General features: G+C 48.2%; 1 protein-coding gene across 1 annotated transcript in view; it reads right to left on the bottom strand.

The window, feature by feature from the left end:
* Window positions 1-429: 429 nt before the first annotated feature.
* Window positions 430-16,779, bottom strand: part of MAML3 (mastermind like transcriptional coactivator 3) — a 429,469-nt gene continuing 413,119 nt past the window's right edge. Inside the window, exons 3-5 of the mRNA XM_082837648.1 lie at window positions 10,436-10,675; window positions 6,077-6,161; window positions 430-1,601 (exon numbers count right to left, since the gene is read on the bottom strand). Coding sequence (XP_082693774.1) covers window positions 607-1,601; window positions 6,077-6,161; window positions 10,436-10,675 — 1,320 coding nt within the window. The 3' untranslated portion in view covers window positions 430-606. The remainder of the gene's footprint in view (window positions 1,602-6,076; window positions 6,162-10,435; window positions 10,676-16,779) is intronic.

Raw genomic sequence — 16,779 nt, 5'->3', positions numbered from 1 at the left:
AAATTCCTGAGGGTCACCACGGGCAGGAGACAGGCCTGTAGGATCCTGTGTCTTCCTGTGACATCTCACTGTTCTTTGCACCCACCCTCCAGACCCAACAGCATGTCTTGAAGCCTGACATCTCTTTGTAGCCGGAGTTCAGCGCCTTTCTGACGTGTGCTCTTGGCTTGTGCCACCACCCAGCAGGCTCCGTGGGACTCTCAGTCCCGGGCTCTCTCTCCTTTGTGTCTCCAAAGCTACAGCCTCTGGACCAGGGCCAGGAGGGGCTGACGGCCACCTCAGGTCAGGCAGCAGTCTGTCTTGGCCAGAGCGGCTCTTGCTGGGCCGGACAATCGCAGGGAGGGCCGAGCCTGTCTATGGTGCGTCCCCCTCTTTCGCAGCGGGATTCGCAGAGCGTCTGTCTTGATTGCTGTGTGAAAATCAGGTGAAATGAGGCCCAGCGGGGCTGTGGATTGGCACCTGGATCTTCCACTGTCAGCCGGCTGCAGTTTTGCTCAGATTACGCAGGTCAAATAAACAAAAAAACAAGGATGATGCAACATCCTGTTTCTCTTTCACGGCTGAAGCTTTAACCACTAGAGTTGTGGCTGCCAGGGCCCCTCTTGACTAGGGGTTTCCAAACAATTCATCGAGCTCCTGCATCCACTCGTCCCCTGGCCCACCTTTGATGATGGCATCCACGAGGTCGGCACTGTCCGAGAGGCTGGGGAAGGACGCCCCGGCTGCGTCGCCACTGTAATTGTATGACAGGTCCTGAGGGGGGTTCCGCTCATAGCCTTGGCCCTGGCTGCTCGAGGCAAAGCTGCCACTGGACATCTGCTGCTGTGCCGGAGGCTGGCTGAACGCTGGCATGCCGGGAACGCCCTGGCTTAGGCCAGACATGACCATTGGCCTGGCCTGGCTGGTGCCTTGCTGCCCCGGGAGCGGTGGCATCATCTGCCGACCCATGGCAGCTGGGTTGAGGGTTCTCACCGTGCCGGTGTTCGCATCCACCACCTGGCTCAGTCCCTGTGGGAAGTGTTGCTTGGTCAGCCTCGGTTGGCCAGCTTGCAGTGGGTAGCTGGCTCCGTTGTTGAATGATGCTAATTCTCCACTAGTCCTCCCAGGCATCCCCTGTAAGCTCCTCTGTTGCCAGCTCTGTGTTCCCTGCTGGACCGTTCCCATAATGCTTTGCAGCCTCGGCGGGCCCTGGGGCCTGGGCAAGGCCTGGCCTACCGGCCCCTTCATTTGCTGGTGCTGCTGGGCGATGGCCGAGTTCACCAGCATGCTCTGACCAAAACCACTCACCATCCCAACCCCTTGCCCCGGGGTGGGCTGCCGCGGCCCCGGGGCTTGGCTGTGTGGGATACCCATGCCACTTTGGTTTGGGTGCTGCAGCAGCTGGGTCATTCCTGTGCTCGTATTGTACATTCCCGGTTGGCTGGTAGGTGGGGTGCTATAAGGCGCCAGCCCCATCTCCGACTGGGCTGCTGCGGCCATCGTCCCTGGGTTCTGGGAGGGTCCCAGTCCCATCATGCCTGCGTTCTGCGCCATCAGCCGTGAAGTTCGCATGCTCTGGAGGGCTGTCTGGCTTCTCACGGCTGCTATGTCCTGGGGAGACCCTGCAGGGAGAAAAGGACAGACCTGTTCACTCGTCTCTACAAGCAATGTATGGTAACAAGTTGTTGGACTTTTCTTTGGGACTGACAAAAAAATTCTTCTAGATGAAAGGAGCTACTCATAATAAATCCTTAAAAATACCAGAGTATTATTTTTCTGACTGTAACATATGCTGATTGTAAAAAATTTGGAAAATAGTGAAAAGCATAAAGATGAAAATTAAGGTCATTCCCATCGTCCAGAGATGACCACCACTAACTTACATTAATATATAAATAGACACATGAAAACTGGGACCATGAAGTACATAGGCTTTTGTAGTTGACTTTTCTATTTGATATACGCTGATATTATTTTTGTTCACATTTCAGAAACAAATCGTTTCTCACTCGTCTTGATATGATGCCATCCTCAACCAATAAGATACCATCTTTTTGGAGGTGAGAGGAAATTCACCTCCTGGGCTAAATTAGGCAGAAATGGCTGGTCACTTTGCATATCCTATTTGTGAAGTGGAATATGGTTCAGCAGAGAATACTATCAATAAAGGCCATTAGGCTAATTTCCCCTAAGACTTGAGTAGGATTTGAGAGGTTAAAGGCTATCGCTTCTGCTAAGAAGCTATTTCGACAGATGGGACATTTCTTGGAACCACTCTGTAGACTTCCACATGCTCCAGATTCTCTGAATCATAATATGTCGGTGCGAACTGGCCAGCTTCCTGAGTTAGAAAAAGAAACCATCCTCCTACTTGCTACTTGGCAATGAACTTTATGCATTTCTCCAACAAAGGCCACTCCTTCAAATTTTAGCAATGACCACTAAGGCAGTTTTAATGACGCTGCTTAAAAGTTGACCGGAATATCAATGCCAAGTCACTCAACCCTAACTAGACATTTGAGTGAGTCCTTCTTTACACGTTTCCGGGAAATTTCTAAACCAGTCAAGAGAATAGAAATGTCACCCTTAGAACCCGTCAATGTTGTCAAGGGCTAGGAGGTGCACAGAAATGGATTTTTCTGTGTCCCTGCTAATGATTAAGTCTATGAAGAAAAGAAAAATAGTTTTTTTCCTGGACATTTAAAAAAGGTGCAGCATGGGAGCCAATCGATACTATAAGCAAATTTGATCCTACCTGGAACCTGGATGAGAAACCAGATGAGAATAGTGTAACCTTATTAAGCCTGGCACCTTGGCAGATAACTGAAGTGTGTTTTTGTCTTCCTGATTGGGTTATTGATTTCTGGGCAGCAAATATGTCTCCATATTTTCTTTCTTTCTTTAAGAAAGAAAATTATGGGAATTTTGATTATGACAAGTTTTTGTGGCTTGAGATCAATATCATGCTGAATTGAAAAATGAAATGGTTACTGTGGGGAAAGCAGAAAGATCTGGGGGGAGATCCCTAGAAACGTTTCAGTTTTTTGTTTTGAGCTTAATTGTATCTAAGTGGAGTTTTAAAAAAAAGTTCCTGATTAAACACTGGATGGTGGTATATATTGCAACTTGCAATCTTGTTATGAAGCTCTGTGACCTTAACAACTAAATTTGTATTGACTACATGGCCAATCTGATCAACTGTGGTGAAATGGGTTATTGAGTTGCTTATAAAAAAAATTTAAGGGAAAAATATTGCTGACTCAGATTGACTGGATAGACCCAATTTACATAAAACAGGCTGCTGGAAACAGATGAAAGGACTTTCATATTTCGGACATTTTTGTTGTAACTTAGAATAAATATGTTGAGGGATTAGATATTGACTGGACTAATTTTGTCAATGAGAAATAGTTTCCTTTCTTTAGAGGGCAAAAATGCTGCAGTGCCCCTTAAGAAGTATTGAACCATTCATCCAAGCCAACCTTTATTTTTACTTGGTGTCCATGACTACACTATCCAGATGTAGTTCTTATTAAAAAAAAAAGGACCTTTTAATATCAGCAGTCAGCACCATATTTTCAACCTAAGAAAAACAAAAAACCTCATATTAATCTGGTTTTATGAACTTGGGTAATTTTAAATATACAAAGGAAAAAAATTCAAATGCCTTCAAAGAATTAACGTGTCTTCATCTGACAACTACGTATGTTAAACAATGGACTACTTTTTCTTCTTTTTTATCTTTGTCTAAAACAGATATTACTGTGAGATACTGTAGTCAAATTAATTTTCTTGTCTGTTGGTTAACATCACAACGTCAAAGAAAATTTTCCATATTCAAACAGAGACGGTAACATGCAATTTTTTCCCTAAAAGGGTCTGTGTTCTATTTTCACTCACAAGAAGTCTATATTTATGTAAAATAAGCTTTTCCCCTAGGCATGTAACATTGCCCAGAGACACAGAACTCAGCAAGAGAAAGTTCGTCTTTAAAACCTTTGAAAACTGTAGTGGTCAGTGGACCTGTAGGTCTCAGACAAGTTATTCCTAACAGAACTTCTCTCCAAGGACAATATTTTTTATCTATCAATTTGCTATTTTCCCAGATACATAACATTATGATATCTAGGATGTCAGTAAAATTACATGAAAATACAGAAGAAAAATTTAAAAGTTATCATATCAACCAGCTTAGGAAACCTAAAATGTCGCTGGTTGTTTGGCCTAAGTGGAGCTAAGTTTTCTAGGTTGATTACCTGTGATTTGGGGTTTTAGAAAAGTTCAAAGAGTAGAACTTTTAAATTGGACCCAAGCCATTCAGAATAACTCATAACATAGAGGAGTTACTAAATTTTGGTGGGTCCCTGTATTCCAAAAAATAATACATGGGTTATGAACCTAGAAAACTCAAGGGACACAATACCAGGTTTATCAGATTTAATGGTTTAAATTAGTTCATAATACAAAGCACCAGTTTCCAAAGTATGGCCCCGGGCCAGTAGCAACAGCAACTGTGGGGAAACTGTTAGAGATGCAAATTCTCAGGCCCTGCTCCAGACCTACTGAATCAGAGACTCGGGGGGTGAGGGCGGGCTTCTGTTTTGAACCAGATGTGCTGGTGATCTGATGCAGGCTCAAGTCTGAGAGCCACAGGTACAAAAGAGGGCTCCGGGTCTGCAACAAAAACTACGCATGTAACAATGACTATTTCCCACTCCTGCCCCCCACTGACCAAGTGAGAAACAGAATTCTTCAAAGAATATTGGCACTAATTTAGTGCACAGAACAAACTCCCTTTTTGTCCTTCCCTGTGTCGAGTCCAAAGGGATCTGAAGTGATATAAATGTCCCAGGGATGGGAGGGGGTGACAGCGGCTCAAGCCCCAGGGGGTCCACAGGCAATCTTCAGGGAGATCTGGCCGTGAACATCAGCGGCTTTCAGACTCCTTAAGCCACAACTCACAGTACATACACATGTGGGTTTAGGACAGAAACAAAAGTTGCCCTAATTATGATCCACTCCAATCATTTCTATTATTTCGTTAAAAAATGTTGGTTGTGGCCAATCATCTTCACAACCTACTTGAGTGTTGCAACCCAAAGACTGAAAAAGGCTACCCTAGATCACAGAATTTTCACCCACAGTCTATGGAAGAGGGTAACACTTGTGAAATGCTCCACAAAGTTTGTATTTATTTATATATATGGATATTTCTGTGCAAGGGGCTTCATAGCTTCTGGCAGATTGTCAAAGCGATAGGTAACATTTGAGGAATTAGGATGCATTGATCTAGGTCTTCAAAAAGGACAGAGGACAGGAATGAGGATTTCTGCTGCTTCATGACCCCTGTGGCCCCCTGAAAACTCCTGTGGATGAGATTGGGAAGGGTCCTCAGACTCATCCTCCACCCCATACAAGACCCACAGGGGCTCCCATCTCTAGATGGGAGCGATTGATATTTGAGTGGACCTTCTACTTTACAGAGAAATGGCAACGCCGCACAAACAGTGCACCCATTGCTCCTGGGGCCATGATTCAGCATTTGTGCAAAGGGCGGCAGGATCAAGAAAGTCCAATCAAACTCAAGTCCCTATTTGTCTTCTATGTTCAGCAGAGACTAGTGGTTGCCGAAAGCCAGATTCTTTTACCTAGGTTGCTGGAAGTGAGGGCTTTGGTCAGCTGACCTGCTGGGATTAGCAAGAAAGATGTGACACGGGATTCCCCCCACTCCTCCCCATGGCCACTGAGATGACGACCCAGACGTAAACAGGGCTGATATTAGGTCAGTCGGCGCCAGTATGTCTTTGCTGGTTGTTAAACCACCGAAATACTTCCGTACCTTTGGTAAAGAACAGCTGCTCCAGTCCCACTCCCACCGCCACCCCGCCCCCGCCCCGGGCCCACCAGGACCTCTCTGGGGCCCAGCGACCCAAAGGTTAACGCCTGGGATTCTGATTGGTTGGCATCATCAGTTCTTAAATATTTTTAATATTACCTGGACACAAACACAGCAGCCGTGGCATTGTCACTGGCTCTACATTCACTTACACTTGCCCACTGGAAGGGATACAATGGCAGAGGTGTGCACCGGCCTCACCTTGAAACTGGGCGACCTGCTGCACTGGGTACGGGTTGCGCGGCCGCTGGAGGTGCTGCCGGGGTAACTGTGGCGGCTGCAGCTGCTGAAACGATAGGACAAGGAGAGCCGGGGGGGGGGGGGGGGGCGGGGCGGGAGGAGGCGCACAGTTAGATCTCCTGGCTGTTCTGAGGAAGCGGTTTTCAAAAACTGAACTCTGTACTGAAGAATAACACGCATACAAGTCAGGGCACAAGCATGTAGCATCCGTGCCCCGTGCGACGGATTTTCACAAAGGAACACGCTCGTGGGTCGAGATGCAGAATGCTGCTAGAAGCCCCTCCTGCCCGTTCCCAGCCACTGCCCTTCACCTGACCCGTGGGCACACTATCCCAGCCTAGCAACAGGTTAGTTATATCTGCTTCTGTGCTTCAGAGAAGTGGCCTGAGACAATGTACTTGAGCCTGTTTTCTGGGGGGCTGGCTTCTTGCATTCATCGCGTTTGGGAGCTCCATCCACGGTGATGCCTGCAGTGGGGTCCATTCATTCTCACTGTCGAGTAGTATTCCCCCCATAAGAACATCCCACGATGTCTTTGCCCGTGCTACTAGGGGTGGCTGCTTAGGCTGCTTCTGGCTTTCGGCTGTCAGAGCCCCCTCTGCTGCAAACATCCTCGGTGAACATCTGTGGCATTTCTGCTGTGTGGACCTGCTGGCTTATGAGGGAGGGGTAGCCAGGGAGGCAGTTCTGACTTTGCTTTTCCGACATCAGCCTGCGTGCTTTCCTCAGCACGGTGGGTACCGAGCTCAAACGGACAAGCAGCTAACTTTTAAGGACCTAAAATAGATGCTTCGGGTATAGGAAGATGGGATTCTCAGGGCCTATAAAAAAAAAGGCTCATTTTATTCCCAGGAAGCCACCCTGCCTGCAAAATACATCTCCACAAGTCAAACATACAGCATTTACTGCCTTGAGCAAACCGCATGGGGTTCCACGTACACCAGGAGCCAGGAGGCCCGCGTTTTAGTTTTTCTTCTTCCAGTCACGAGGCTTCTGCACTGCCGGCACTGTTACCAATATACAGGGAAGGCTATTATGATCATTATCGTGCTGTATGTGAAAAGGGAGAGAAAATAAGAGTGAGGTGGAAGGAGCAAAGAAAGGGGTTTTCGTTCTGGGTCTGCCATCAAGTAGCTGCGTGACCTTCGGCATGTCATCTGGCCTCCTCTGCAGCTGTGGAATATGCATCAAGCACCTCTCATCTGCGAGGGCCAGGAAAACAGACAGCGAGGGCCCCGCTCTTTACAGTGTTCATTATAAAAATAACACATTGACCACTTCTTAACCCATGTGTTTAGCTCTATTTTTTCCTCTTGTTTTTGTTCCTGGGCAGCTCTATAATTTTCTTTTTCTTTCTTTTTCTTGACAAGGCCAGCCAGCACGGGCAACCAAAGAAAAGAAGGGCCTCTGTTCACCCCATCCTGTGGTGTTTTGCACGAAACCGTTGCAATGAATTAATTGTATAGACACAGCGTAGACAAGAAACCATGCTAATCTTTTAGGCAGCAATCTAAGAACATTCCTGAGAGTAAGGTGAGCATTTAAAAGCTTCTCAGAAGTCAAACTTCCCATATTACGTAAGAATTTAACTGTCCCACTTAAAACTGGGCATCAGCCCTGGGGTAGCCTGGGGTGGACTGTCGGTCAGGAGTCAGGGGGCCCAGGTGCCAGTCCTGGCTCTGCCCCTCTCTAGCTCTGTGATCTCTGAAAAAAATCATGTAAGCTCCCTGGCCTCAGTCTCCTCGTGTGTAAAATAAAGGGACTTCGTGATCCTCAATGTTTCTTTCAGATCCTAAATTCCAGATTCCGTTGAACCTTTGTGAATGGGTGGGATTTGACACGCTCTGTGCGCTTGAGAATAACGCATTAAATGTTAATTCACACCTGCTTTCAACTTGCTCTGTTCTGATTTCTAAGTCCACTGAGAACCATTTGAAAGTTTCCAAAGATACGCAAGATATCCCCAGTCTTTCTGTTTTCCCTCACATGTCCTTTCCGGAAACCCAAGTGTTCCCAGTACGCTGTTGGCAAAATTGAAAGTGTTAGGATGCTTTCACTGCCGCTGCAGGGACCAAGGAAATCAGCTTGGCGTTGATATGGCCACATTCAACCTCAAAAGTGTAGGCATCAATAAGCACTTTCCCCAGGTGCAGGTGAGATGCTACATCCCTCTGACCTACTTCTGGGCTAGTCCCACAGGATGGCTGGCACGTGTGGCTGCAGCTCGTACACTACCTTCTGTGACCCCAGGGTCAAGTGGCAGATCCACACCTTGTGCAGTTTCCGAAGGGTTTTACACTCATTACTCATGTTGAGCATCAGGAGGAAGGCTGGGAGGTCAGGAAAACCTTATGTGGCAGATGAGGAGAGAGGTTAGGTGGCTTTTCCAAAATCATACCATAAGCAAAGGATGTGACCCAGAGTGAACTGTTCTCTCCTTGGTCCCTCTTCAGCTCCCGGAACACACAGTCGTTAAGGAATTATACTCATTTTTTTTTTTTTTTTTTTTTTTGCGGTACGCGGGCCTCTCACTGTTGTGGCCTCTCCCGTTGCGGAGCACAGGCTCCGGACGCGCAGGCTCAGCGGCCATGGCTCACGGGCCCAGCCGCTCCGCGGCACGTGGGATCTTCCCGGACCGGGGCACGAACCCGTGTCCCCTGCATCGGCAGGCGGGCTCTCAACCACTGCGCCACCAGGGAAGCCCTATACTCATTTTTTTTTGCAGTTTCCCATTTCCTCATCTCTTCTGAGGAGCCCTATGTCTGTCTTTCCGTGTCCCGGGTTCTGAGGGGTCCCGCACTCTCTCACCTCATGGTCTGTGGGCACCATCCTGTGAAAGCAATGCTCCCGGTCTCCTGCCTTCCCCCTCATTCCCGGGGTTGGCTGACCTTGCCAAGTGGGGACATCCCTGGGCTGGCACAGCTGAGTTTGGCCTGGTTACCCCGACTCCCCTTTGTGTCTTGGTCACAGCACAGACATCGAAGACCATCCCTCCAAGTATCAGGCACACCTGAAATTTCCTGGGATTGGCTGAGGGGCGGATCTGCAAAGCCCAGCTTCCCCTCGGCAGCTCCATTTATCACTGTCTGAGAGATACGAGCATGGCTCCTTGTCACACACCTTATGCAGGGTGAGAGGGATAGAGGTTTGTTTGTACAAGAGCTGCCAGGAAGCTGACTGACCTCAGTAAAAAGGGAGATAATTACACAGCTGTTCAAGAACAAAAGCGAACAAGGGAACATAAGTGAACTGTGCTCAACAGTACAATTTTTCTATTTGGGGGATGACTGGTGTTACTTTGAACTGCTGCCCTTGGTTACTAAGGACCTCGACGTGTCTCGTGTCCTACACAACCTCTCTTATAGATACGGTGGAGGATGCTTAATACATTTCCAAAATTCTGATCCTATTAGAAACATTCTAGAAGGGTAATTGTGGGCCTTGAGCCTTAGATGACAGCCTCACGTCTCCTATAATAGAAGGGTGAGACGTGCTGGATAGGCCCCCACGGGAGGCATCCAGGGACTCCTGGGGAAGTCCTCAGGCCTTTCCCGAGATAACACGAAATCAGGCACGGGCACCTCGAAAAACAAAACACACTGGAACTGAGAGGAGTAGCCCGCATGGAAGGCTTTCTTTCAAAGCTGGAGGAATTATATATGTCAAGGGTTGTCAAAGACGCCTAAGGCAAAGCTTTCTCTGTGTTAGGCCTTTAACTCAAACATTTCCTGAGCTGTGTTCAAAGCTGCTGGGAATTTTCTCAAGTTTGCACCCTTTCTGTGACCCCGAGTTCAGGTTTCCAGGTAGTTCTGTGGGCCCTATTATTCTGCTATTGTTCCTGTTCCATTGTTCATGACCAATTCTGTAAGAATTCTTCTCAATCCCTCCTTCTGACACTTTCCTCCAAGAAGCAAAGTTCTCTGAATTATTTTCTTTTTTCTTCATGCTGGAAATACCAGAATTTACGAAGCACGTGAGCCAGCCCCCTTCCACCCTCGCCCCCCATGCTGATTCTACAGACCCCTGTACCAGAAGCCACGAGAAAAGAGCCAAAGAGCCAGACTTGAACTGAAGAACGGTCTCTGGCAATTGGGTCTTCAAATGGATGGCGGAAGCCTGTCTTTTCAGAACAAACTAATTCATTCGAAGAAAAAGCCTAACTAACGGAAAGGTCTACATTCTGCAGGTTCTTCTGTGATCTCAGGAAATGCTGGCCTGTGAATTTCTTGATGAAGGACATGAACTGAGACTCCCTCACAGACACCAGGCACTGAATAAGCATTTGCCGAACGAATGGATCACACCATGGGCGTGAGTTACCTGCTCCGCCAGAATCTGCTGCTGCTGCTGCCTCTGCTCCCGCAGGAACTGCTGCTTCTGCTGCCCCATCAGCTGGGCCCGCTGATCAATGAGCATCTGCTTCATGAGGGCTGCCTGGGGCTGGCTGCCCAGGAAGCTGGGCCCCGCTGGACCAGCTCCGGAGACCATGCCGCCAGAGCCCGGGGGTACGGAGGACTGCATGGGGCCCGTGGTCCGGGGAAGCCCGACCGGATGCTGCTCCTGGAAGGACAGGAAGAGAAGAGAATGCAGCCACTCCACATCTGAAGGAAAGCACAGGGGTTAGGGGGATGGGGTAGGGCCCGGCTTAGGGACCTACGGGATCCCGAGAGGCACACATTACATTTCCATAAAAAGAACCCAGTGGTCCTCAGACCTGGCCTTACCACAGGTGCGATTGGAGAGGCTGCAGGGCGACAGTAATAGAGCACGGCTCTGGGAAAATCTGAGACCCGGTCCAGTCTGTTTCTGATGGGACTGGCTAAGGAACAAGAACCGCATTTTCAGCTAGTAACCTGTGCTCCTCCAAAGGAAAGGGAATAAGCCCTCAGGTGGGGCTCATTTTAAGTCTGGAATGAGGCATCCTCACCTTCCCTCTTCATCCTGACTGCCTGCCTGACTAAACTGCGCTTCTTAGCTAGTAGGAGAGACGTTCACAGAAGACTGCTGGAATTGATTCATCAGCAGATTGCTATTTGATGAAATTCTAATTAATTGTGACATTTGAAAGCTTTAACATGTGTAAAAAAAAAATCCTGCTAGTGAGAATTGTTGATGGTGAGAATTAGGAGTGTGTTACCCTGACCAAAGATACGAAATCTCCCAACATCTTTAAAGATAGAATTGGGTCTCAGGTGTCTGGGATAACTTAAACGCGGGGGGTTGAATTGGGTCTCTTGATTCTATAATTATGTGTCCGTCAGTCAAATCAAATGATGGCAACTTTTAAGGACTGGTCCTTAAGGAACAGGAGGTAAAGTGTTAGAGAACTCCTCACACACAGCCCAAGCCACTACTCGGAGACTGTACTCAGAGGGGAAGTAACAGCCCAACGGTGTAGACCATTGGGGAAAAACAGCTGATGGGAAAAGTAGGTGTGTGACCGTAAGATGTACTTTCTCGATGCTTTCTTTCCTGTTCGTTCTATCAGGCATAGCTGGTAATGGCAAAGTATTGTCTGAACATTTCACAGAAAGGTTTCTTTTAATTCACTGAAGTTTCAAGTAATTAGTCTGAACAAAGAGAAGCTGCTGTCTGAGAGGTACACAAGTTAAATGGGTATACGTGTAAGGACATACACAGTCATATCATGAGGCACAATTATGAGACTCAGATCATGAGAAATGAATGTGAATAACTCTACAGTATTTAAATTTTTGTATCCAGTTAAACTGGATTAAAAAAAATTTCCTCATTGTAAAATCTAGATATTCATTCTTTTTTTCCACACTGGTTATTATTTCCAGTTATATGGGGTGAAGGGAATTAAGACTACACCGATGTCTACAGGCAAGCGACTACCTTAAATGGATGTGTAGTAGTTATCAAATTTTATTTGCAATGGTATTTCCATCGTTATTAATGCATTCCTTCATTAATGCATGCCACTGGCCTGCTCTGTGAACAACATGAATTTTATCCACCTCTTCTGAGCCATCCTATATGAAAAACAGGGTGCAGTCAAACTGGATTTTAATATTTGTCCTCTTTTTGCTTTGCTACCTCTTCAGTGTTGGTACAATCACGTGGGCAGTTTCCTCTCAAAACAGAGAGTCGTGTTTGACACAACTCCTAGAGACGCAGCCCTGCACTGGAGCCCCCGTAGCCTGGGCTTGTTGGACCCCCTTCCCGCTACTGTGTGGAGCTCAGCCATTCACATCCTTCTTTCCAGGTACACCGAAACCCACATCTTCAGGTACTCTTCGTCCCTCCCATCAGCACCCAAAGAAAACAAAACAAGCAAAACAAACAAAAAAAACCAAACAAAACCCCGTTACTCCTCTCATCTGGGAAACAACAGCTCAAGAAGTTTTGGTTAATCAGTGCGGTGGCCCAGGTCACACAGTTAGTAAATGGAAGAACCAGAACTTGCAGAACTGGAACACTGACTTTGAGTCTAAATTCAGTATTCCTTCCACAAGCATAGGCCTTTCCCAGACGACGGGTCCACGGTGCCAAGCGTGTGCCTAAGAATTGCCTGTAGACTAAATATATAGTATGTCTCCCATAAATACACTGTGTTCTATTTTTCAAATGGTAAGTGTGGTGTTACTGAAATTAAAACTTCTTGTCTTTGTGTATTTTCTCTGTACATAGACAATTATTAGGTAGAGAGCTATGAGATATTAATAATAAAAAGACCTTATACTCAGCAATGCCTGGAACTTTAGGCCACCAAAAAGTTTACTTTATGACTGACCCCTGCAGAGGTCAAGATATTTCACTCTTTCCTTTTACCCCCAAACTTGCCACCTGTTTTCCAAACCCTTCCTTCCAATGGGATGAAGCTGTTTCTTGCCACCTTTGGAGACAAATGGCTGACTGACTTAACACTTTAACAAACGAATTCACACGGAAGTGCAGATAGTTGACCAATCAGTGAAAATACAGATACACAGTTTTTTCTGTGTATTTCAGAATATTTTCCAATTTTGATAATGAGGAGGGAGTTGGAAAGAAAATGAGACCCAAGGGAAGATCAAGTTCTCTTTGGCTTGGTTTTATAAGAGGACTGGTCTGGGCTGGCCCCGTTTATCTTTGTACACTTTGAGATATTCTTGTCCTGTGAGACTAGCCCTCAAGTACCTGGTGAGCTTGCCCAGGAGCCATAAGTAGTAATGTGTTGCTCTCCCAGCCTTCTCTCCACCCAGAAAGAAAGGGAGAGGCAAATGAGGTGAGGCTGTAGATTCATCTAAGCATATCTAGTCCCTGTCTTCCTAGACCAAAAAGAAATACAAGTCCGCCACTTTTCGAGAGTTCAATTTACGCCACTCCCCTTTTATGAAACACCTACACTAGTATCTGTTTTTAGTAACTGGAGGAAATCTGAAGAGGATTTTCGCTTTTACAAAAGAAGGTGAAAATCTAAGATAGCATTCGGTGTTTGTTTTGCAGAGTGACTGTAGAGACAGCAGGCTCCTCCAGTAACAAGCGTGGCCACACCAAGCTCCTTCCCCAGGAACCACACTCGGCATCTCAGCACCAAGCTGCCGTAGCTTTGAACTGTGTGAGCATGTGTGCTGTCTCTCTATTTACTTCGCACATTCTTAGCAAGATGTGTCCTAAGGTGCTTGCTCTTCACTGTAAGCCATTTCGGCTTAGGAAAGGTTTCATAGGAATGCTCTGCTTTCAGATGGGGTGGGGTGTTGCTGAACTTCTAAAGCACAGCGCGTAAAACCCTTCCCAAAGGGACAGTCTGATTATTACCTCCCAGGGTTACATATGTCCCCCAGTGGCTCCCTCTCAAAGATTTTGCCTTCAGGTTTCTCACCAAAGACCTGAAGACCGAGAGGCAGGAGGGCTCTGTGCACTTTTACAGGACTGCCCTCCCTATGAAACATTTGTGAGCCTAGGTTGAGCTCTGCTGCATTCAACAGCGGGTGAGTGACACCCAGAGCCCCAGCCTCAGGTGTGTATGCCAAGTGTGAAGACGTGCCGAGTGACACCTTACAAACTGAGCTGGCTGAGGCCATTAGCTGATGCACATGACATGGTGGATTTTAACCCCCGTCTAAGAGGGCTTAATGAGCATTACTCTGTCGAATTTCAGAATTTCAAGCCCCCGCTCTCGTTTCTAAGGAGGACACACACTGTGCGTGCAATCAGAGAAAACCAGGCTGGGCTTTCGTCACCAGAAATGTAATGCCTTGAAGCCAAATGATGCAGTATTTTTAGTTTTAATTACTAGCTTGTTCTCCACTCCACCCCCTGCCCAACGACCTCCCTTGCCTTCTACCCAGAATCTTAATTCAGCCTCTTCCTCTCAGAAATCCAATTGACTACATAGATCTTCATTACTCCCCAAACCTCTCACTCTTCAGTAAAATAAAGGGAGGGGGAAAAAATCAAAACCAATGAACCTATTTTACATATCTTCTCTTCTAAGGAAAAGATCTTAGCAATCTTCTAAGGGCTGGAGATAGGTCAGAGGTGTAAAAAAACACCCTACTTCCCCCAAAGAGGCAGTTTTTACTTCAAAAAGCAGCTGTGGTAAAAATCCCTCAAGAGTAGCCATCTGTTTATTTATAAATCTGTGCGTAAGGAAGCTTTATTTTCTCTTACGTGTTTTCAAGAACATGCCTCGTGTTTGGGTAAGAGGGGCCGGGGTTGCTGGCGGTGGACCAAAGACTGCTGGCTCCTTGGAGGGGGGATTGCAAGAGGCTTCCGGCGGTGACTGGGACTGGGGTGCCAGGGCTTAGTGGAGAACTGGCTGGAGGATGCTCAGGGCTTCGGCGTTTTTTTCAGGTGCTCGCGTCAGGGGAAACAAGGAACAGCTGCTGTTCCTCCTCGGCCCCAGCAGATGGTGGTGTCAGCCCGGTCCTCGCCGCCAGCCCGCCCGCTCGCCCGAGCGGCGTGTCCCCCCCGCCCCCCCTCCCAGCCTGCAGATGGCTTAATCAGGACTCGCCTTCCTCCCCCACCCGGTCCCCCCGGCCCCGCGCGTCTGGGCTAACGCTACGAGCGTGGAGCCAGGCAGTCAAGTGTTACTGCGTATAGCAGGTAGCCTGGCAACTGAGAGCATAATACCGAGCAGATGGTGTGCGCACGGCGTGATGGACATCACACACGACAGCCTGAGACAATCCAGGAATTCCCTGGTGACTCGAGGCCCTCTTTACACAAAATGAGTTCTCTCTCCATTGCCGTGTATCTCTGGGGTTATCTCCCTCCTCTCTCCGACTGACACTGAACTGGTTTCTTATTACCGACCTTGCTGCCAGCCCGAGGGGAGGGAGATTTCTCGTGTGGGTGGGGGAGGCCGTGGAAGGAAACGGAAGGGCCGGGAGATGGAGGAGGTGATGGGGGCGTTGGCGACCCGAGAGGGGAGGGACAGTGGCGTACCCCAGACCCAGGGGCGGAGTGTCCGAGAGGGTCAGCGTTCTCCGTAACCCAGGATGCACGAAGCCTGCGCGGTGAGGGCCGCGCCGGGGGGCGAGCCTGGGCTTAGTGTCTTTGCCATCGCATGGCTTACGAACAGCCTAAATGAAATTTAGGATTTTACTTAAAAAGCCCCCTGGGGCGTAATTTAGCCTCTCGACTCGAGCGTATATGCTTACAAGTCCTTAGGGGGCTCTAAGAAGTCAGGAGTGAGGCCCGTGCGCCCCTGCCGGGGCCGAAGATGCGTCTCCGCGCAGGCGTCCTTAACAAAGAAACCGACTAGGCGGTCTGGGCGCGGGCAGGGGCAGCGGAGGGAGGGCGTGCGGCAGCCGAGCCGCCCAGGGGCCCCGAGATCCTCGGCCTGCGCGCTGCTCCGCAACCTGGGAGGCCGCTGCGCGCTCCCCGGGGCGCATTTCACCTCCCCCTCCCCGCCACGTCGTGTGGGCAGGTCGCCGGCAAGGAAGTGGGCGCCGGAGGGCACTGGGGGGAGACAGGAGGATAGTTCACGGTAGGAAGAAGTAAAATTAATACATAAACAAAAAGCATGTCCCAGAAGACAGACCTGTGCTTTTCACACACACTGAAGTGGATCAATTAAAAAAAAAAAAAAATCCAGCCCCAGTGGAATTTTGCCTAGATTCTATACAACAAGCCACTTCTCTGTCCAACCTCTCACCACTGTCAGGGGTCTTCTCCTGCAAAGGTACTGTTCAAGTTTTAAGTTTCAGAAGGAGGAAGTCTTTTCAAAGGTGGAAGCTGACGTTTCACGCAGAACCTCACACTTGTTGGGAAGTTCAGTACATTCATGTCAGAGAATCCGACACCCACTGCAGAGCCGGCTGGAGGCATCCGGCTGTGACAACCTGGGGCTCAGGGTGGTGAACTGGCTTCCTGAGGCTCAGGGGGCCATCTGACCTCTGGGTCTCAGTCCCCACCTCTTCAAACGGAAATCCTATCCGTAGGACTCCTCCCTCGACAACGGAAACTTCGGAGATAAATAAGCTATAGAGGGAAAATGGCTAAGAAGGTGCTAAAACTTCTTCCAATTTAAGTGTGGGCTGTTGGGGAACCATGAGGGCTACATCAGGGGTTCTCAAAGCGTGGCTCCAGGACCAGCACCTGGGAGCTTGTTAGAAATGCAAATTCTCAGGCTCTGCTCCAAGCCTCCTGAACCAGAGTCTTTAGGAGCAATTTAACATGCCCTTCGATAATTACCATGCCCCACGTTTTGA

Source organism: Leucopleurus acutus (genome assembly GCF_964270905.1).
Source record: "Leucopleurus acutus genome assembly, chromosome: 4".
In the NCBI taxonomy this organism is placed as follows: Eukaryota; Metazoa; Chordata; class Mammalia; order Artiodactyla; family Delphinidae; genus Leucopleurus; species Leucopleurus acutus.
The sequence above is the reverse complement of the archived record's forward strand: the minus strand, read 5'-3'. Positions and strand labels throughout refer to the sequence as shown.